Here is a 21,828-nt window from a genome sequence, read left to right as displayed (position 1 = left end):
TACCAAGGGTTTTTTATACCTTCAGGCCTCTCCTGAAAAGAAAAGTTGCCTGACGAGTGTCTTTCTGATGACTTAATTTATTTCCACTCCTGGTAAAATTGGCTGGAATGTTATTTCTGCAACAAAAACACGTACACCATGAATAGTGTGGGCCACTTAACAACTTTCAAACATCTTGAAAAAATAAACAAAAATATTTAAATTCATAGGATGAAAATCTGAGGTACACTAAACACAAAGACTCTGAATTATACCCTTGTTTACATGAAGCTATTGAGATCTGATTTACAAATACCTCCCTCTGTAGCAGACTACATAACAATGTGGTTAATTCTGACCTAATTTTTCTTACAAATATTCAACTGTCTAATATTCTGACATATAAGGTCTCTTCTGAAGACACTGAAATAACATTTTTAATGCTACTTTCTAAATTTGGTAAAAGACATAAATGTACAGATTTATGAACAGGATTAGTACAAAGAAAAGCACACCTAGGCACATCATGGTCAAACCGCTGAAAACAAAAAATGAAGAGAAAATCTTGAAATATAACATCTTTTCCAATTTTCTCTCCTTCACTCAGAAACCTTCATATATTAATATAAATCACACAGAAACTTACACTATTCCACTGTTTGCTCTCTCCTGCTTAGAACATTGTAATCTTAATTTTATGTTTGACTTGACTTTCACCAATTCCTTTCTAGTTTCTATAGAAAGTTGGTAAAACATGAGAAAACAAATTTTCATTTCTGTCTACTTATTTATTTTTATAAATAAATGTTTAACAGGTCACCTAATCTTACCTCCAAACTTATAGAAGCTCAAATGCAAAATTTCCCTGCCAGCCCAATTAACATGGGCTCATTAATGGTTCATGTAATTGACAAGCTCTTATTTGAGAAGTTTCCCTTTTCCAAAAAAGTACTCCGAAATGATTCCCAAAAGAAAAAGAGATGATAGTTGAATAAAGCTGCAATTGTAGCCATTCCACTTATACAAAAACTTCATTTCAGGGTTTTTTGCTTTGAATTATCTTCTATAAAAGATGAATAAAAGGCATTTGAAACTGAAATAATAAGAAAACTTTGCAGCCTGTCAACTACTTTATCCTTACAGAGAACAGAATACCATAACGATAGGCCACAATTTTTAAGTTTTGTTATACTTTTTTTTTTTAATTTATTTATTTGGTTGTGCCAGGTCTTAGTTGGGCAGGTGGGCTCCTTAGTTGCAGCAGGCGGGCTCCTTAGTTGTGGCATGCAAACTCTGAGTTGCGGCATGCATATGGGATCTAGTTCCCTGACCAGGGATCAAACCCGGGTCCCATGCATTGACAGCGTGGAGTCTTAACCACTAAGCCACCAGGGAAGCCCTGTTGTATCTTTTTTAAATTAATAGAAAAATAATTTCAGCTTACGAAGCATTCATGCAAAATTCTTTCAGGTTTGCTTTTCCCACAAATAACATACACTGCTTTATTAAGAGCCACTGAGACTATATAACAAATTCAGCTTTCAGAATTCTCAATTTTGAATAATTCTGGAAGAGGTGTTTTTACCAAAACGATCACCTTTTGCAATTTTACTCTATATGTCAAGAAAGAGAAAGACACAGAGTTATGCTTTTTTAAAACGTTTATAATCAGTTAAATTCATCAATAACACTGGTTCCAAGAGATAATGAAGCTATTACTGAATACTTCCATATTGGATTTTCAAACAGACATCCCAAATATCTGTCTTGAAAATGACTAGATACCTACAAACATCACTGCAAATTCATTTCTTTGAACTCTCAGGGCAAGAAGTCCATCTTTATTTATGATGTATAACATAACACTGTCTTATATTTGAGTACTTACTTTCTATTTAACTGGTTAGGTCTCTTGAGAGCTGCAACTGGTTTTCTCTGTACTTCATTTTGTCTCAGAAGGTTTGCCTTCCTTTTTAACGCTGGAAAATATCGCTCTATATTCTTTCAGAAAGCAAGAAACTATGTTAATTAGATTGCTTTTTGCTCTATACCCTACTATAATAAACATTTCTGAGGCAGAATGGACAGGGACTGACCACTGCTTAGATGTACAGGTTGTGCTAAAACAACTTGAATATTTCCTGTCTAAGTGACGAAAAAGATAACTACATTACACTTAAAATACTTGCAACAAAAGAAGAATTCAAGCAGAAGAATGAATTTTTTTCTATTTTGATTATGTTCAGTTTGAGGTATTCTGAGGGATGCACAGGTGATGAGGAAACATGGCTCTGGAGCTCAAGAGAAGAACCCTCTAGAGAGCTAGAAATGTAAATTAGGGAATCTTTTATATAAATATGATTTTGATATCAAGTGAAGAGATAAGAGAGCCAAGATCCAAAACAAATGTGTGAGAAGGAAAAAGGGAGGTTGTGATAGCAAAGAAGTCTGAGTAGAAAAACAAGAATTAAGAAAACTCAATGTCATAGAAAATAAGCACAGGAAATGTCCACTTTTTCTCCCTCTACATATATAAATTCAGTCCATCATTAAAGCCTAATTCAGGTTTCCATATTTCCCATGAAGCCTTTTCTAAAGTCTCTGACAATATGGACTATATCTTTTATTTAATCTAGATTCTCTTATATTTTGAGAATCTGACAAGGGATTAATCTCCAAAATATACAAACAGCTCATGTAGCTCAATATCAAAAAAATAACCCAATCAATAACTGGGGGGAAGATCTAAATAGACATTCTCCAAAGAAGACATACAGATGGCCAAAAAGCACATGAAAAGATGCTCAACATCGCAAATTATTAGAGAAATGCAAATCAAAACTACAATGAGGTATCACCTCACACCAGTCAGAATGGCCATCATCAAAAAATCTACAAACAATAAATGCTGGAGCAGGTGTGGAGAAAAGGGAACCCTCCTGCACTGTTCGTGGGAATGTAAATTGATACAGCCACTATGGAGAACAGTATGGAGATTCCTTAAAAAACAAAAAATAAAACTACCATACGACCCAGCAATCCCACTACTGGGTATATAACCTGAGAAAACCATAATTCAAAAAGAGTCATGTACCACAATGTTCACTGCAGCTCTATTTACAATAGCCAGGACATGGAAGCAACGTAAATGTCCACTGACAGAGGAATGGATAAAGAAGATGTGGTATATATATACAATAGAATATTACTCAGCCATAAAAAGGAACAAAATAGTGCCATTTGCAGAGACATGGGTAGACCCAGAGACTGTCATACAGAGTGAAGTGAATCAGAAAAAGAAAAACAAACATCGTATAATATCCCTTATATGTGGAATCTAGAAGAATGGTACAGATGAACTTATCAGCAAAGCAGAAATAGAGTCCAGATGTAGAGAACAAACTTATGGTTACCAAGGAGGGGAAGGGGGGAATGGGACAAATTGGGAGATTGGGATTGACATAAATACACCACTAAGTATAAAATAGATAACTAATGAGAACCTACTGTTTAGCACAGGGGACCTCTACTCAATGATCTGTGGTGACCTAAATGGGAAGGAAATCTAAAAAACAGTGGAGATATGTATACCTGTAACTGATTCACTTTACTGTACAGCAGAAACTAACACAACGTTGTAATGCAACTATACTCCAATAAAAGTTAAAAAAAAAAGAATATGAGAAGTATCACATAAATATTGATTGACTAAAAACCACAAAAATTACGATAGTCTTCATTTTCATGAATGTTTGGAAAAGAAGTAAATGGAGGAATAAAGAATATTAAGAGTACAGAAGAAATGCTATGAAATCAGACTAATGATGGCCCATTCCGAGCTTTGTATTTTGTCTTTAATAAAAATACCAAGGCTCATTTTATAGGTAAATGTAAAAGTTCCTTCTATGATACTACTGTCACATGTTGTTTTCCTTCAAAATACCTGCCATATTATAATCATATAGTTATTTGTGTGATAAATTATTTAATATTTATTTGAGTTCTCCATGAAGACAGGGATTTTCTATTGGGTTACTGCAGAATCCCTTGCGTCTAGGACATACTGAGTATTCAGTCAACATGAAGTAAATGATGAATACATGGACAAGAACTTTAACAATCCATTAATATATGGGGAATTTGTGTTCCATGAATCTAAGGTTTGTACATGTGTATAAAAGTGTTTATAAAAAATATCTAAGGATAAGTTTTTCTTACAGAATTTTGAGATAAAAATTATTCCTTGAAGGAAAAAAATTAAGGTAGTTTATTTTTAATGCTATTTTATTAAAGTAATATTTACATACAATAAAATTTTAAGTGTACAGTTTGATGAAGTTGGGTAATTACATGTAATCATGGAACCACATCATAATCAAGATATAAAACAGTACCCTTACCCTTAAAAGTTTCCCTGTGTCCCTTTGCAGTCAATTTCCTTCCCCCACCTGACTCTAACCCCAGGCAATGACTGATCTGTCACTATAGTTTAGCCTTTTCCACAATTTCAAATAAACAGAATCATAGTACATAGTGTTTTGTGTTTGTGTCTTTTGCTTAGCATGATGTTTTGAGATGTACCCACACTGTCTTGCGCATTAACATTTATTCCTTTTTTATTGCTGAATAGAATTCCATAGTATGAAGATAAGGTATTTATAAACTGTCAAAATCAGACAAAAGATCGAAACTACCCATTAGCAGAAGATAACTGCTATATATGCAGCAACAACAAAAATTTTTTAAGTTCACAGAAGTACTAAATGGTTTAGTAGTATTAGTCAAGTTAAAAGTTCTACAAAATATAACATACCCTCAGTTTTAGGAAACTGTCAACCTAAAACAGAAAAGTTACAGTATTGACACTGACAAGGTTATATATTCCAGTAGAAGAATCCCTTACAAACTTTTACTTGGCAGATATTTTAAGCTGACTTTCTCTAAACAAAAGAAAATTCATTCTTAGAGACAACCATTCCCCTCCAGGCATAGCCATTTGCTCTCTCAGTAATTACTAGTAATGTAAATGAGTATGCTATCTTTCCCACTTAGTAATTCACTTCATAGGTAAGAAAATGTACATTTTTATTGAAATAAAATCTCACTAATTCATATAAACTGTGGAAAGGAAGAGAAAAAGTAACAAAAAGTCTAATTGTGGTCAGGACTTTTTTTATGGTATAAAATTTCTAAGTATATGCAGCAATTCAAGGACAATTAACTTACTTAGGTAATTTGTTTAATGACTAGAAGAGGATGGTTTAAGTTACTTATATGTAAAAAAAAATTTTCTAAACTGCTAGAAAATGATCTGCTTCACAAGTACCACAGTCGATTCTGTTGAGACATTAATCTGTATTCAGGTTGAGAGAAAGGTTCTTAAGAAACAGCAAATTTCAAACCATACCTTTTCCAAAATCATTCAAAACTTTAAATAAAAGGATCTCACAATTCAGCACATTCTCTTTCAATTTTCACTATTTTTAAACAACTCAAAAGACTACCACATGTGGTAACTTAAAATTTTTACTGGAGCAAGTTCTGTAATAAAGTTTTAGAGAACAGCTGCTGGTGATAGCAGAATTGAAAAGTTAAGGGGTGAAGACAGTTGTGGTTAACCAGAATACAGATACTTAAGACAATTTAAGAAATGAATGTCCTGAATTTTTGTATTAAAATATGTATTACTTTCATAATCAGAGAAACAAAAGGGGTTAAAAAACAGCAGGGTGGAACATTAAATTCCTTGGTGGCTCAGACTTACTAAACATAAGAAGTTAAAGAAAAACCATTTGTGAAACTATTTTAAGTAATGCTTTATACAGCCAATTCAAAAATTACTCATTGAGATGTAATTAAAAATTCAGTTAAGATTTGAAAAGTAGTTAATTTATGGTGGGTAAATAATTGTAACTCTAATTAAAAGTATCAACTAGGGGAGATAGGTATCCACCCAAGAGAAATGAAAACCTGTGTCCATACAGACTTACAGGCAATGTTCACAGCAACATATTCACAATACCCAAAAAAGTGGAAAAAACCAAAATGTTGTCCATCAACTGGTGAATGGGTAAACAAAATATTCATACAATGAAATATTATTCACTAATAAAAAGAGATGAAGTACTGAGACATGCTACAACATGATGAACCTCAAAAGTATTATGGCTAAATGCCAGCCTACATACTATTGTATGATTCCATTTACAGGCATACCTCGGAGTTACTGGGGATTTGGTTCCAGACCACTGCAATAAAGCAAATATCACAATAAAGTGAGTCACATGAATTTTTGGTTTCCCACTATATATAAAAATTTATATTTATGCTATACTGTAGTCTATTAAGTGTGCCACAGCATTATGCCTAAAAAAACAACGTACATACCTTAATCTAAAAATGCTTTATTGCTAAAAATGCTACGCATCATCTCAGACTTCAGCGAGTTGTGATCTTTTTGCAATAGTACCATCAAAGATCACTGATCACCATAACAAATATAATGATGAAAGAGTTTGAAATATTGCGAGAATTACCAAAATGTGACACAGAGACACAAAGTGAGCAAATGCTGTTGGAACAACGGCACCAACAGACTTGCTCAGTGCAGGGTTGCCAAAAATCTTCAATTTGTAAAAAGACGCAGTATCTGTGAAGCACAATAAAGTGAAGTACAATAAAACAAGGTATGCCTGTATATGAAATATGCCAGAAAGGCAAATTTATAAAATATCTACAGCAAGTAGATTAGTGGTTGCCTGGGGCATATCACAGGGTATGACTGTGAATGGACTTGAGATTTCTTTTTAGAGTGATAGAAATGTTCTAAAATTAATTATTGTGATGATTGTTCAACTCTATAAATTTTCTAAAATTCACTGAATTGTACACTTAAAACAAATGAATTTTATAGTATAAAATTATACGTCAATAACCTGTTAAAAACTGCAGACACACACTATCCCGTTAAAAACTTCACACACACACACACAGGGAAAGGCAAGAACCTCTAAAAAAACTTATATTTGAGAATGTGGAAATTTAGGTATTCTTCATGAATGACAATAATTATTATTTAATTATTGAATTTTTTATATAAGCCCCAAAGTACTATATTAAAAAAACCCAAAATATTCAAATAAAATGCTCTCTCAAGCTCATTCACAGAAATATTAGTACGAATAAAGGAAAAGGGTTTCTTTCTCTTTTTTAAATTGAAGTATGGTTGATTTACATATTGTGTTCGTTTCAGGTGTAGAGCAAAGTGATTCAGTCATAAATATATATATATTTCAGATTATTTTCCATTATAGGTTATTATAAGATGCTGAATATAGTTCCCTGTGATAATACAGTAAATCCTTGTTGCTTATCTATTTTACGTATAGTAATTTGTATCTGTCAATCCCATACTCCTAATTTATCCCTCCCCCCTCCCCATCCCCTTTGGTAACTGTAAGTTTGTTTTCTATGTCTGTTGAGTCTGTTTCTGTTTTGAATACAGACTCATTTGTAAGGAAAAGAGTTTCTGACTCAGGATTAGCCATCATCCTACCTTGTCACTTAGAGGTGGTCGATTCATAGGACTAATTCCTTTTCGAATTCCAGTTGCTTTCCTAGCTGCAAGGCCAGTGATAACTCCATAAGGACGTCTCTTTCCAGGCATCACTCTTCCTCTACGGCTCAGACTATTCTTACCAAAACCTGGAGGAGAGGAGGAAAAAAAAAAAAATCAATCTAAGACTGCAACTGAGTGACACACAGGTCACAGGATATTCTATTTCTTAAGTAGGGTGGAGGATATGAGAGTTTTTTTCATTTATTATTATTCATATAATATTTCTTATATTATTATTATGTTACTATTTATATAACTTCTTTAAAATTACATAAAATATTTCACTTTTAAAGAGGCAATAAGCTATTGGAAAGGGTTCTGCTGCTGTAATGGACTGCAAAGGACTAGAGGATTCTCACATTTCCCCCCAGCTATCCTCTCTTTGGCATTACTTTCTCAACAAACAGAACAGTCTCAACTTTCCCTGTGCAGCATGGTAGCCACTAACCACATGTGGTTATTGAGTACTTGAAATATGACTAGTCTGAATTGAGATGTAACAAAAGAATGTATAATATTTCATTAATAATTTTATATTAATCGTATGTTAGAATGATATTTTAGATGTACTGGGTTAAATAAAATATATTATTAATATGTGGCTCATATTTTATTTGTTGGATGGCACTGATCCAGAGTGGAATCACTATCTCATCTCCTATTTTCTTACGATGTTGCAATCTGGCTTCTTTGTTTTCAGTCTTATTATATTCAAACTGCTTCTGCTAAAGTCTGCAGTAAACTCCAATGGATATATATTTTAATCTCTGCGGCATATGATATTACTGACTTTGCTTTTCCATTATGTATCTTACCTATTTAAATACTTATTTTCTAATTATGAAAAAGTAAACGTGCTCAGTACAGAAATCTTAAAAACATATAAAGTACAAATAAGAATATAAAAGCCACCACCATTAGCCCACCACTTAGACACAACTACTAACATTTTATATTTTTCTAGTCTTTTACTTGTATACATACATCTCAAATTAACACTTTTAGTTTCAACTGTCTTTAAGCAACTCAAAAGACTATCACATGAGGTAATTCACAATTTTGTAGTACCATGTGCCCAGAAAATAGACTGAGTCAATCTTCCAGCAACCACATTTCACTACTCCATATACTACTTTGTAGTCTACATTAACACTGTATTGTGAATATTAATCCTATGTCTTTAATATTCATACTAATCATTTTAGTTACTTCTAATGTTACACTATTATAAATAACATTGCAATAACACTACAGATAACATTTTTATACACATCCATGATATTTCCTCAATATATAAATTTCCAAAGATCAAAATGCTGTATCAAAGAGTAAAGCAAATTCTAAAGGATTTTGATTCATATTGTAAAAAATCCCCTCCAAAAAAAAAAAAATCCCCTCCAGAATAACTATATTTATTTATATTCCCAGGAACATAAGGGTGCCACTTTTTCCGTATCATTGACAACTTTAAATATTATTCTTTTTAATCTTTATCATTTAGTGTTTGACATTAAAAAAAAACAACTTGTATTTGGTAGTTTACTAGTAATAATGAACACTTTCCATGGGTTTTCTGACTATCTGTATTCTTCCACTCACAAACTATCATGTTCATAAACCAGTTTTCTAGGGTCAAGTTCTAATTTCCTTTGATGCTTTGATAGAAGAATTACTTTAAATTTATAATTAATTTATCAAGAATCGACATTTTACAATATTCAGGAACACGTTACATCTTTCCACTTATTCAAGTCTTCTTCTGTCACTAAATTGGCTCAGTAAAGTTTCAAGCTTTTCCTCCCATAGGTCCTGCACATTTCTTGTTAAGCTTATTACTAGGTATTTTATACCTTTGTTGTCAATCACAAAAAAAGATCCCTTATCTATTAATAATCTTCATATTGTCATTCCTGGGATTACAGAAAGCTACTGAGGTTTTAATTAATAGCTTTTAATCAGCCATTCCACTGAATTCACTTACTAGTTCTAATAGTCTTTCAAATTATTTTCTTGGGATTTCTGAGTGACAATCATATTACCCACAAATGATACTACCTTCTTCCTTCCAATAATTATACCTCAAATTCTTTTACTTCTTAATGCAATGGCCAGAAATTCCAGAGAACTATGCTAAGTAACAATTGTGATATTGGGCATGCTTATCTTAATTCTAATTTGGGGGGGAATGTCTTTAGAATGGAATCCTGTATAATACTATACACCTGCAATGTGGTAACAGGTCTACCAACCTGTTTCATAGTCAAACTAAACAAAGTTAAAATAGTTTACTGTAGGATTTCTCAGGACTGTGTGTGATGAATCTCTTAAGCCATAATCATGTATATGTCACTGTCGAATTTATCTAATTCCATAATGCTTTTTTATGGTGTACCTACTTTGAGACCAGAATTCAACTAGACAGTTAGAAAAACCTGTTATGTTATGATGGTTGAACCATTTACCAATTTATTGCCTTTCAGCTCTCAATTCACTCTTTACTGTCCCACTTCTGTTACTGGAACATCTCTTACCAGCTGGCACGATGTTAAGCTTTGTCAGCAGAGGGCACTGGAGGGACTCTAGAAGAAGAAGGAGCTTCTCTTCTAAGTTCCAGTGTGCACCTCAAGGCTTGCTCCTGTGGCATAGGACACCCAGTGGTACTCATTAGCCCTCCCCTGAAAGCTGAGACTATGGTGAGGCAAGAGAGGCGCCTAGGGCATAAAATCTGAGAATGAGTGACACCTTAAATATTAGGCCCTCGGTATCTATCTAGATCTAGTCCTAGGCATCACTCTAATTCTGGCCCTGCTCATCCTCCAGTGAATTAAAGCTGCATCACCCCTATAGATCACTTCCCAGTGAATTCCACCAGCACGGCAACTCAGTGTGGTAAGGAGTTCTTGTAGATTTGTTCCCTTTTTGGGTGCTCTGCCTCAGTACTAAAGGTGCTGATTTTATTACTTTTATAATCAGCAAAAAAGCAATAAAGATACAATTTTTTTAAATATTAGGATCAAATTATTGCTGTTCTATGTGTGATTCCCTTCTAGAATTGCAACCAAACAAAGATTAAGCATGTTGGGGAAACCTGTATATTCAAATTAAATCTACAACTACTTGCTATTTTTATTTGTATTAAATAATGAAGCAGCTACCACTGTGCTGGGCACTGTTCTGAGTACCTTAATTTAAATGAGCACTTGATGAAATTGACGCTAACATCTCAATTTTGCAAGTGAGCAAAGTGAGGCGAAGAACAGTGACTACCCAGAGGGCACAGTCAGAAAATGGCAGAGCCACGATCTAAGTGCAAGTCTGTGGCTCGAAAAATTGAGCATTTTCCAAACTGTTATATATAAAAATTAAAGAATAATAAAAGGTAGAATATAATCTATGGTACATTTCCAAAGAGAAAAACACAGCTATGACAGAAAAAGCAGGCTCTGAGCTAGGTATTACAAAACAGGCAAGATGTGAATAGGGAGAGAGGCATAAAGTGACAAGTACAAAGACATGGGCAACCACAGTGATTTGAGAGACAGTCTAGAGAAAAGGATAAGAAGTGAATGGAAAACTACAATGAGGTATCACCTCACACCAGTCAGAATCGCCATCATCAAAAAATCTACAAACAGTAAATGCTGGAGAGGGTGTGGAGAAAAGGGAACCCTCTTGCACTGTTGGTGGGAATGTAAATTGATACAGCCACTATGGAGAACAGTATGAAAGTTCCTTAAAAAACTAAAAATAGAACTACCATACGATCCAGCAATCCCACTACTGGGCATATACTCTGAGAAAACCATAATTCGAAAAGAGTCATGTACCAAAATGTTCACTGCAGCTCTATTTACAATAGCCAGGACATAGAAGAAACCTAAATGTCCATCGACAGATGAATGGATAAAGAAGATATGGCACATATATACAATGGAATATTACTCAGCCATAAAAAGAAACTGAGTTATTTGTAGTGAGGTGGATGGACCTAGAGTCTGTCATACAGAGTGAAGTAAGTCAGAAAGAAGAAAACAAATACTGTATGCTAACACATATATATGGAATCTAAAAAAAATGGTCATGAAGAACCTAGGGGCAGGATGGGAATAAAGAAGCAGACCTACTAGAGAATGGACTTGAGGTCACGGGGAGGGGGAAGGTTAAGCTGGGACAAAGTGAGAGAGTGGCATGGACATATATACACTACCAAATGTAAAACCGATAGCTAGTGGGAAGCAGCCGCATAGCACAGGAGGATCAGCTTGGTGCTTTGTGACCACCTAGAGGGGTGGGATAGGGAGTGTGTGAGGGAGGGAGATGCAAGAGGGAAGAGATATGGGGATATATGTATATGCATAGCTGATTCACTTTGTTATAAAGCAGAAACTAACACACCATTGTAAACCAATTATATGCCAATAAAGATGAAAAAAAAAAGACTATACTTGAAAGGGAACTGAGGGGGGGCTCGCTGAATTCATGATCAGATTATAACAGTCTAGAAGCGGTATGTTATACTGAATGGAAGAAAGAGAGAGAAGGCAGTGAAACCATTTCAGATGCTATCGCAACACTCAAACACAACATGATAAGGGACTGGGAAAGGAGCAAAGAAATTTGAACGTATTCCAAAAGAATGAATGAATTAGTAGAACAAAGAGAAAGTTTAAAGAGAGGAGGAGTCCATTATTATACCAAAGTTTGAGGCGTAGACGAAAAAGACTCATGAGAAAATCTCATTAACAAGAATAAAAGGGGAGGGAGAGGGAAGGATTGGGAGTTTGGGATTAGCAGATACAAACTAGTATATATATAGGATGGATAAACAACAAGGTCCTACTGTATGGCACAGGGAACTATATTCAATATCCTATAATAAACCATAATGGAAAGAATATGAAAAAGAATTTATCCATCTATAACTGAGTCACTTTGCTGTACAGAAGCAATTAACACAGCCTTGTAAATCAACTATACTTCAATAAAATTTAAAAAAAAAAACAAGAATAAAAGGAGACAAGTATGGGATAGAATTCTATTCCTGGGTGCCTTCTATTTCTGACTGTTATTGTTCCCATACTCATCACCCGTTCTACCATCTTTTTTTTTTTTTTTTGCGGTACGCGGGCCTCTCACTGTTGTGGTCTCTCCCATCGCGGAGCACAGGCTCCGGACGCGCAGGCTCAGCGGCTATGGCTCACGGGCCCAGCCACTCCGCGGCATGTGGGATCTTCCTGCACCGGGGCACGAACCCATGTCCCCTGCATCGGCAGGCAGACTCTCAACCACTGCGCCACCAGGGAAGCCCTGTTCTACCATCTTTTCTTTCTTTCCTTCCAGTGGCTTCTTATCCTCTACCTTCTAACAAGCCTAGATCATCCCTTCCTCCTTCCTCCTTTTCTATCTTTGAACAAACTTCACTAGCTCTATCTCAGTTTTAGCAATGGTTGTATTTTTCACGCTGTCACTGTCATGTTTCATGCAATAGTCTTTTCTTGGTTTTCATCCAATCAGCCCCTTTAGAAAGTTCTCGTCTTTCTAGAGTACCTTCATTCTCATTACTTCAACTACTACCTCTATGAAGGTCCTTTCACATTTTCAGCTCCACCAGAGCAGCAGTTTAACACTACTAGCCATGTATGAGAAGGACATATGGAGCTTAAAAGAAAAAACAAACAAACAAACCCAGGCCCTACTTCTGCAGATTCTGGTTCAGTAGCAATGGAGTGCAGCCAGAGCATCAGTCTAATTTATAAAGCTCCACAGATGCAACCAATGTTGAGAACAACTAAAACTAGACACATGAATTTTCATCTTTCCTTTGAATCGTTAGCCCAATCCCTTCATGAATTTCTTTCACACACACATCAAGCTGCCTAAATAATTTCTGTAGTCTGATCACTTACACGAAGGTTTGAGGGATTTTCTGGGAAATATCATATCACAGAGTGTATGCAATCATATTACTGGCTCCTTTTAAAGAAGCATACAACTATTTCTCTGTCTCCTCTACCTCTAAAAGAAATAGCATCCTCAAACTTTTTGGTCTCAGGACCTCTTTATACTCTTAAAAATTATTGAGGACCCTAAAGAGTTTTTGTTTCTGGTATTTCTGATATATAGGGTTTATGTTTACTGCTATTTACCACACTACAAATGAAAACTAAGACATTTAAAAACTATTTGTTATTTTATTAAAACAACAATAAACTCACAACATGTAGGGCAAATAACATTTTTAATGAAAAATAATTACTGTATTCCTATACAAACAAAAATATCTAATAGGAAGAGTAGCATTGATTTGCATTTTTGCAAATCTCTTTAGTGTGTGGCTTAATAGGAGATAGCTAGATTCGCATTTCTGCTTCTGCTTCCAATATGTTTTATTTATCACATGTCATGTAGACTTTGGAAAGTCCACTGTACATTTATGAGAGAATAAGACTGAAAACACAATGTCTTAGTATTATAGAAATAGTTTTGACCATGTGAACCCCTTGAGTCTTGGGGATTCCCCAGGATCTCTGGACTTTGAGAACTGCTGTTGTATAGTATTCCATCCCTGAAAGACATTTAGGTTGTTTGTACAAGTATGTATTGAATGACTAAATTATATTTCAGGTACAGAATTAGGAAGACTTTATTCACTTGTCTGTTCAGCCGTCAAAAATAAATTATTGAGGGACTCCTCTGGTGGTCCAGCAGTTAAAGTTCTACACTCCCAATGCAGGGGGCCCGGATTCGACTCCTGGTCAGGGAAACTAGATCTCGCATGCCACAAGTACAAGCCCGCATGCCACAACTAAAGATCCTGCACACGGCAAAGAAGATCCCGCGGGCCGCAACTAAGAACCGGTGCAGCCAAATAAATAAATAAATAATTTTAAAATAAATAAATAAATAAATGTTGAGTATTTGCTAAGGGCTCTCTGTGCTACTTATTCCCTTACCTCAAGCTAACATCCTCACTGACATTATAACGTGGAAATCTTAACTTTTACAAACCAATTAGAGCTTAAGAAAATCCCATACCTCTCTGAACATTCAGTGACAGCAGCAGCTGTTCTATTTTAGGCCCTGACACATGTAAGTGGAGAACATACAAGCGCAATTTCAATCTTAGAAAATCCTAAGCTGCCACTGGGTATCCTTTAACTCAAGGCTCAGATTATAACCCCTGTAAAAGGAAAGCTTTTCTGATCCTTCATGAATCAGATCCTATTTCACCTTATCCATTAAATCACCACTAATTTTCTTAGGACAAAATCCCTATCTAAAATCCTGTAGTACAATCAGAATTTCTCTTATGATATGTCTTAACTCTATGTTTTCTACCTTATCTCTGTTACTAGAAATTCCTTGAAATAAAAGAGTGCATCTTTACATACCCTGACAACCTGGTCAGTTCAGAGCATTTATCAGGTATTTAACAAACGATTAGCATAAATAAATATATTTCTGGCTTCTATGAACTCTGAAATTATTTTAAAACAAATCATATATAAAATATGGTATGTTGAGTAACATTTATAAGAAACCTTTAAATATAAATCACTGGAATTAAATATTAATTTTCTATAGCTAAATACCTATTACAAGATTTACTTACTTGGGTTCAGCTATCCCAGGAATTACTAGGGAAGAATAAATTCTTCTGCAGGGTCTAATCTTAGTTACAGGCATATGTTAAGGATATGTTGGTATATTAGCTGTTAAACATAGGATTAATTATGTTCAACCTATTGGAGATTATTTTCTATGGTTTTTAACATATAGGATAAAAATCAACTTAGGAATTAGTTTATCAAACATTTTTTCACATGTGTAAAAAAGATCTAGAGTTTAAAAAATCTGAACAAATGTTTATTCTAAAATGCTGATGTGGGCTTCCCTGGTGGCGCAGTGGTTGAGAGTCCACCTGCTGATGCAGGGGACACGGGTTCGTGCCCCAGTCCGGGAAGATCCCACATGCCGCGGAGCGGCTAGGCCCGTAAACCATGGCCGCTGAGCCTGCACGTCCGGAGCCTGCGCTCCGCAACAAGAGAGGCCACAACAGTGAGAGGCCCGCGTACCGCAAAAAAATAAATAAATAAATAAATAAATTAAATGCTGATGTAACTGCTAAAAAAGTTAATGAGTCACATATAATTAATAGTATTCAGTTACTGCCTTAAGTCTATTTTGGAACAAAATGTTATAAATAAATAACCTTCCAGATTACCAAAAATAACTGTATATGTAGAGTTCCAAGATCATTAGACCATATCTAAACCATTCGATTCTGTGTTACCTCTGGAGGATTTAACAAATCCTAAAGGTCCTGGATGATAAGATAAATAATCTAGAGGTCATTTTCTATGCAGAATAGTAGTCTCCACATATTTATAAAAGGTTTTCATACAGAAACCTGCTTCCTATAACTCTATAGAATTAACAGGAAGGCATGATTTAATTCAAATTAAGAGAATTTTCTAGTAAACAGTGCTGTCTCCAATAATGGAATAAGTTATGTTGTGAGGTGGTATGCTCTTTTACTGAATATATTTAAGCTGGAGTTACATAGTCATCCATCAGACAAAACTCTAACTGTGAAGGAGATTAAGACTTCATGATATGTAAGATCCTTTATTATAGTCCTAAATATAATAAAGACTTTATATACTGAGGTTACTTTAAAATGACTTAATGTTTTTAAGAAATAGTGTTATCACCTATTTAAGGAAACCTGAATTTTTACCAGATTGTAAGATTAAACAAAACTCTGAGAGAAGGAAAAATACACATCACAAAGGGTACTGATATACTTCCTCCACGCTTTAAGTATGTATCAAAGGTAGTATACTATGAACCCACAAATAACGGCTCTTTATTAAAGCTTACTTGCAAAACTTACCAGAGTTCTGTTGAATTCCCCATCTTACTCTCATCCTGAATTGCCGGGCACCACTTTGCTGGAGTCTTCTATTTAGTCTTGGGAAATTCTGTTTCTTTCCTTCCTTTCGATTCAATTTGATGATATCATCTGTGATAGACGAAATGTGATGATTACCTTCATTTTAACGTAATGACTCAATTACTCAGTCTCATTTTCTAGTTGATAAGATTTCCTATGTCCCTAACTTCTTTTCTACTTTGAAAGCACTTTGATAAGTGGATAATAATGATATGAACATAAAAGCTCAAATCAGCCAATATATTTGGAGCAATGAACAATGGTTTTGTAGGAAAAGTTGAAGTCAATAGCCCAAAGCAGAGCTACCAACTAATGAAGATTTCTGTTATTCATAGTATTTCTTTCCCTAATAAATATAAATGAGCAAAAACCTGTTTACAAAAATTACTCATACTTACTTTCCATAATCACAGAAGTCTCCAGTTTTTAAAGATGACCACCTTTCAATAAAACCATTGGCAGTCAAAAAATAAATCATTCAAAGACTAAATTTCTAAGTTCACCTAAATTCAGCAAATATTTATTGAGTATATACTATGTGCAGTGAATATATGTGGTAGGCTGTGCTGTAACAGAAACAAACAAAAGTAAAATATGATCCCTATTCTCAGTAAGTTTAAAATTAATGATGGAAACAGTCATGTAAATAGTAAACAAAAAATTAAACAAGTACCATAATAAAGGTATAGTACAAAAAGAAAATACTGTTGGTTCTTTGCTCATTTAGCAAAGCAATTCAGGGTTACCTTAATTTTCTTTCTACACTGTTCTCTCTCTCTCTCTCTCCCTTTTTTTGGCCGTGCTGCACGGCACACAGGATTGTAGGATCTTAGTTCCCCGATGACCAGGGATCAAACCCATGCCCTCTGCAGTGGAAGCGTGGAGTCCTAACCACTGGACCACCAGGGAATTCCCTCTACACTGTTCTAAGTCTTATTATTTCCCAAAACACTTCCAGACTGTCCCAAGGTAATTCACAAACATCACATTGCTCTAATACCACAACAGAACAATGTCAAGATCAGAAAACTAAATGTACTCCAGATCCCTATTTACATCTGTTTAAAGGAGATTACTAGAAGACAAAAAATACTCATTTAAGAATATCCAAACACTTTCTCCAAAGTTCCAACTCCAATATTAATTTTGCTGACTGAAAATACAGTAAACCAAATAAATTGAACAACTTCTTAATAAAATTAACAAAACTAACCTCAGTTGTTTTTTTTTCCAAACTACTCTAAATACAAATAATCTAACAACTATATCAATATAACTAGTCTTTTCTGAAGTCAAAGAAGGAAATATAGATTACAGGGATCCTTTCTTATATATTACTACTCTACCTCACTAATCTCTAATCTTTTAAAAAATTTATTTATTTATTTATTTATGTCTGCAGTGGGTCTTCGTTGCTGCTTGTGGGCTTTTTCTAGTTGCTGCAAGTGGGGGCTACTCTTCGTTGAGGTGCACCAATCTCTAATCTTTAAGACTCTAAACTACATTTAAATATTCATAGAAAATAATTCAAATCCCTTCAAAGTAGTTTGTTATCTTGAGATCCATCATTCAGCTACCAAAAACTTCATCAAAGACACTCAAGAACAGTTTTTTACAAAATACAAAGATTTCACAAATATCAGAGCCATGAACATGTTAAATTCTCAGTAAGCAGAAAGGGAATAGTTAGACACCACTTTCAAAACACTACTTTCCTCTAACAGGGTGCTACTTATTCTTCACCAGAAGTCTGAGATCTCAGAGCCATTAGAGTACCCCCCAAAAATGAACTTGGTCTGGGGAACCACAAAATAAAAAAAGGCAGAGTATAATTTTGACTAACCAGGCTGATTTAAAAACAGAGCATTACAGAGTATAAACATAACTAAAAATTAAAAGTAGAAAAGCATATCAAACATAATATTATGTTTTCTATTTAAACATTTTATTATCTAAATCCTCAAGTTAAAAGGAGCTACCATGACAGAGAGGATTCTTCCAATCTAAAAGAAGATAATGGCTTTCTCCTAATCAAGGAGTAGACAGGGTAGGTAGGCATCAGAAATAAAAAAAAAAATCCACTATGAGCTACTTTTATAAAAAACTAGGGGTATACACGTGATAACAATAACAGTAATAGTAGTAACTGAGTACTAATAGGATTGTTCTGAAAACATGTATTCATTCAATTCTCACAATAATTCTATGAAATAACTATTATAATACCCATTTTCAAACTAAGATACTGAGGGACTTCCCTGGTGGTCCAGCGGTTAAGACTCTGTGTTCCCAAGGCAGGGAACCCAGGCTCCATCCTTGGTCAGGGAACTAGATCCCTCACGCCGCAACTAAGAGCCCGCATGCCGCAACTAAAGGATCCCCGCATGCTGCAACTAAAGATCTGGCACACAGCAACGAAGACCCCGTGTGCCACAACTAAGACCTGGCACAGCCAAAGAAAGAAAGAAAGAAATTTCTTTTTTTTAAATTAAGAAATTGAGCCACAATGAGGCCAGCTATTGGTAACCTTGGTAGATAATTCCATATGAATATTCACATAAACCTGATAGAGTCACAATTAAAAACAAAACAAAAAATTAGATTCTAAAACCTATGCACACTGGATAAAATGGGATATTCACAAAGCATAATAATTGCTTAAAATACCTCTCTCTTCATCACATCTCTGTAAAATTCTCACTAAAACAAAACAAAGCACCTAAAAAAAAAAGGGCACCTGACAGAATGCTGTATGTTCTTAAGGGAGAAGAGAGACCAATCTCTTTTAGCTATCCACTGCACTTCACTTCTATCTTCAAAGAGAATTATCCCTCAGTTTTCTTCATTTGAACATCCTAATCACTGAACAAAATACATACAAAATCTTAGAAACTTAAGAAATGTAATGCTTATGACACTACATGGTTAACACTTCCTACATATAGAGCTTGGTGCTCTAGAACCAGACTGAAATCCTGACTCCATCACTTACTTGCTGTATGACTGTGGGCAAGTTACTTAATTTCTCTATGCCTCAGGTTTTGTAAAATGGGAATAACAACAACAGCTTATACAGTCTGTGTGTGTATATATGTAAATATGGTGCTTACTGTGTACCGGGTACTGTTCTGAGCAGTTTACATTTGCTTATTGACTTATTTAATACTTACAGCAACCCTCTGAGGTAATATCTCACCTTTTTACAGATGAGGCACTGAGAAGCAATTTGCCCAAGATCAAATGGCTAATAAGTGTCTGAAGCAGGATTTGAACTGAGACAGTCTGGGATTCAGGATTCCATGCATGCTCATTATCATTAGGAGTAAGTACCTCATAGGGTCGTTATCGGGATAATTTAACACATATAAAATGCTTAGTCCAGTGCTTGGCAAGTAGTAAGCACTCAATAAATATTCATTATTATATTTTTTCTTGGCTTTAATTCAAAAGATTTCTCATTTCTCATTTCTTTAGAGGTCACTACTGACTAGCAGTAGTAGGCAAGACTTGAGGCCAAACCTATGATTTCTGATGATTTGCTTAATTCACATCTTGGGTTCTAACTTAAGACAAACACAGAAACCAAGAGGTCTTGACTTTTGACTACGAACTTTGCAGAAAAACCACAACAAAAAAGAAAAATATCGTCCTCGGAAAAGTTACACCTCTGTATCCCCTAGTCGGGTACTTTTCAAATATCCGAAAAATTGTAGGCCTGAGGCAGAACTAACCACATTTAATACCAAAACCTGAATCCCGACAAAAACGGAATTACTTTTAAACCAACCAAGCCAAACAGAGACTAGTCCCTCAGTGGTGTTAGGTCTGAATTTTTAATTGAATCGCCAATCTCCCTGCTTTTTACCTAATCGTCACCAAACCACCCCACTCTTTTAGATCCTATGCTTTACTTGGCTTCCCATCAAACCCTCCTTCGGTTTTCGCTTCGTTTTTTTCTAATTTGCTAGCTTGAAGGACTCGATGAGGAGACTGTGCTTTTCTAGGCACCGCCTAATACACCACCATCCCACGAAGTCCTTCCTAACTATCTTTTCTTTCTGTCAAGCGCCCCGGCCCCGCGGTGGCCCGGCCGTCTGGAGCCCGTCAGAAACGGCCAACTCTCGGGGCGTCTTGACGCTTCTGTGCGGCGCCAGGCGCAGGCCCGGGCGCATAAAACGCCCAACCAGCCCTTCTCGGGAACCACGGATTTAACCGAACCCGCCGGGCTCTCAAAGAGCTTCCTCAGAAAGGACGGCTCCGTCCGACCCTCGCCCTCGCCCCACGATAACGCCCACCGCGCACAAGCCTGAGGTGAAACCCGCGGAGTTTTCCTCACAAAGAGCCGGGGTCACCCGCGAGCAGTGGCTACCCTTTGGGGGGGGGCGGAAACAGGATCCGCACTCCTCTGCCTTCCCAACCTCCCGGCCCGAAGCGCCCCCCGTCCCCTCAGACACAGCCCCGCCGAGGAGACGCCCGAGGCCCTCGGGCTCGATCCTGACTCCAGAAAGCGCTCCCCCCGTCCCCACCGGCCCCCACTTGGTTCCGCCCACCCGTAAGAAAACTCCATCGACAACTGCGGCCAACCGCCCCTTCCCCCACAAACCGCGGTACTTGGTTCCACCCACACCTCCTCCCACTCCAACTCGGTGCGACTCGGCTCCTCACCCAAAGACATATCAATTTTGTCCAGGTTTTCATTGCTGCGGGCTTTCGGCGGCGGCTGCGGTGTCGCGGTGGCTCCCATTAACCGGGTACCAAACCGGTTCATAGCTGGAAACGTCGCGCTGGAACAGTCAGCGAAGAAGGCCAGGGGCTGAGGCCTGCCACCTCCCACTCACGCACGCAGACTAGCCGCACCAACGGAGCACGCACGCGTGCTGGCTGCGTCCTCTCCCACCCGCGGCGGAGGGCTGGGGGAGGAACCAAGAGACGAGCGGCTGGCGAGAGTGGCCCCAGGCCCCGGACTCGCCCCTAGCGCCTCTTGCCGGACCGGAGGAAACATTGCACCCGCTGCTCTGGCCGCTCTCGAGGGGCCGCTGTTTTAGCAGTTAGCCTTTCCGCCCAAATTATGCTGGACCCTGAACACCTCAGAATCACATGCCTTAAATGAGATCATGTTCCTCCGTGCCCTTCGAGTCCCTCCTGCTCCAGAAAGGCCCCCTAAGCTTTGGTACACACGAACATTTCACACCCCACTGCAGCGCAGCCGCAGAGGCTGCGAGCGTGGACTGCAGAATCTGCGCCCCAGCTCCCCTCTTCATCGCCAGCACGCGGA

At 36.5% G+C, this 21,828-nt stretch overlaps 1 protein-coding gene across 2 annotated transcripts in view; it reads right to left on the bottom strand.

Moving 5' to 3' along the window:
* The window catches only part of FYTTD1 (forty-two-three domain containing 1), a 32,415-nt gene extending 10,996 nt beyond the window's left edge, over positions 1–21,419 (bottom strand). The window contains exons 1-5 of one of the 2 annotated variants that reach the window (XM_060150420.1): positions 21,219–21,419; positions 16,494–16,622; positions 7,535–7,683; positions 1,868–1,980; positions 20–116 (exon numbers count right to left, since the gene is read on the bottom strand). In XM_060150420.1, coding sequence (XP_060006403.1) covers positions 20–116; positions 1,868–1,980; positions 7,535–7,683; positions 16,494–16,622; positions 21,219–21,321 — 591 coding nt within the window. In that variant the 5' untranslated portion in view covers positions 21,322–21,419. The remainder of the gene's footprint in view (positions 1–19; positions 117–1,867; positions 1,981–7,534; positions 7,684–16,493; positions 16,623–21,218) is intronic. The other variant, XM_060150421.1, reaches the window with a different exon arrangement.
* Between the last annotated feature and the right edge of the window lie 409 nt (positions 21,420–21,828).

This window comes from Lagenorhynchus albirostris, chromosome 5 (assembly GCF_949774975.1).
Source record: "Lagenorhynchus albirostris chromosome 5, mLagAlb1.1, whole genome shotgun sequence".
NCBI classification, from domain to species: Eukaryota; Metazoa; Chordata; class Mammalia; order Artiodactyla; family Delphinidae; genus Lagenorhynchus; species Lagenorhynchus albirostris.
This window is presented reverse-complemented; position numbering and strand designations above follow the sequence as displayed.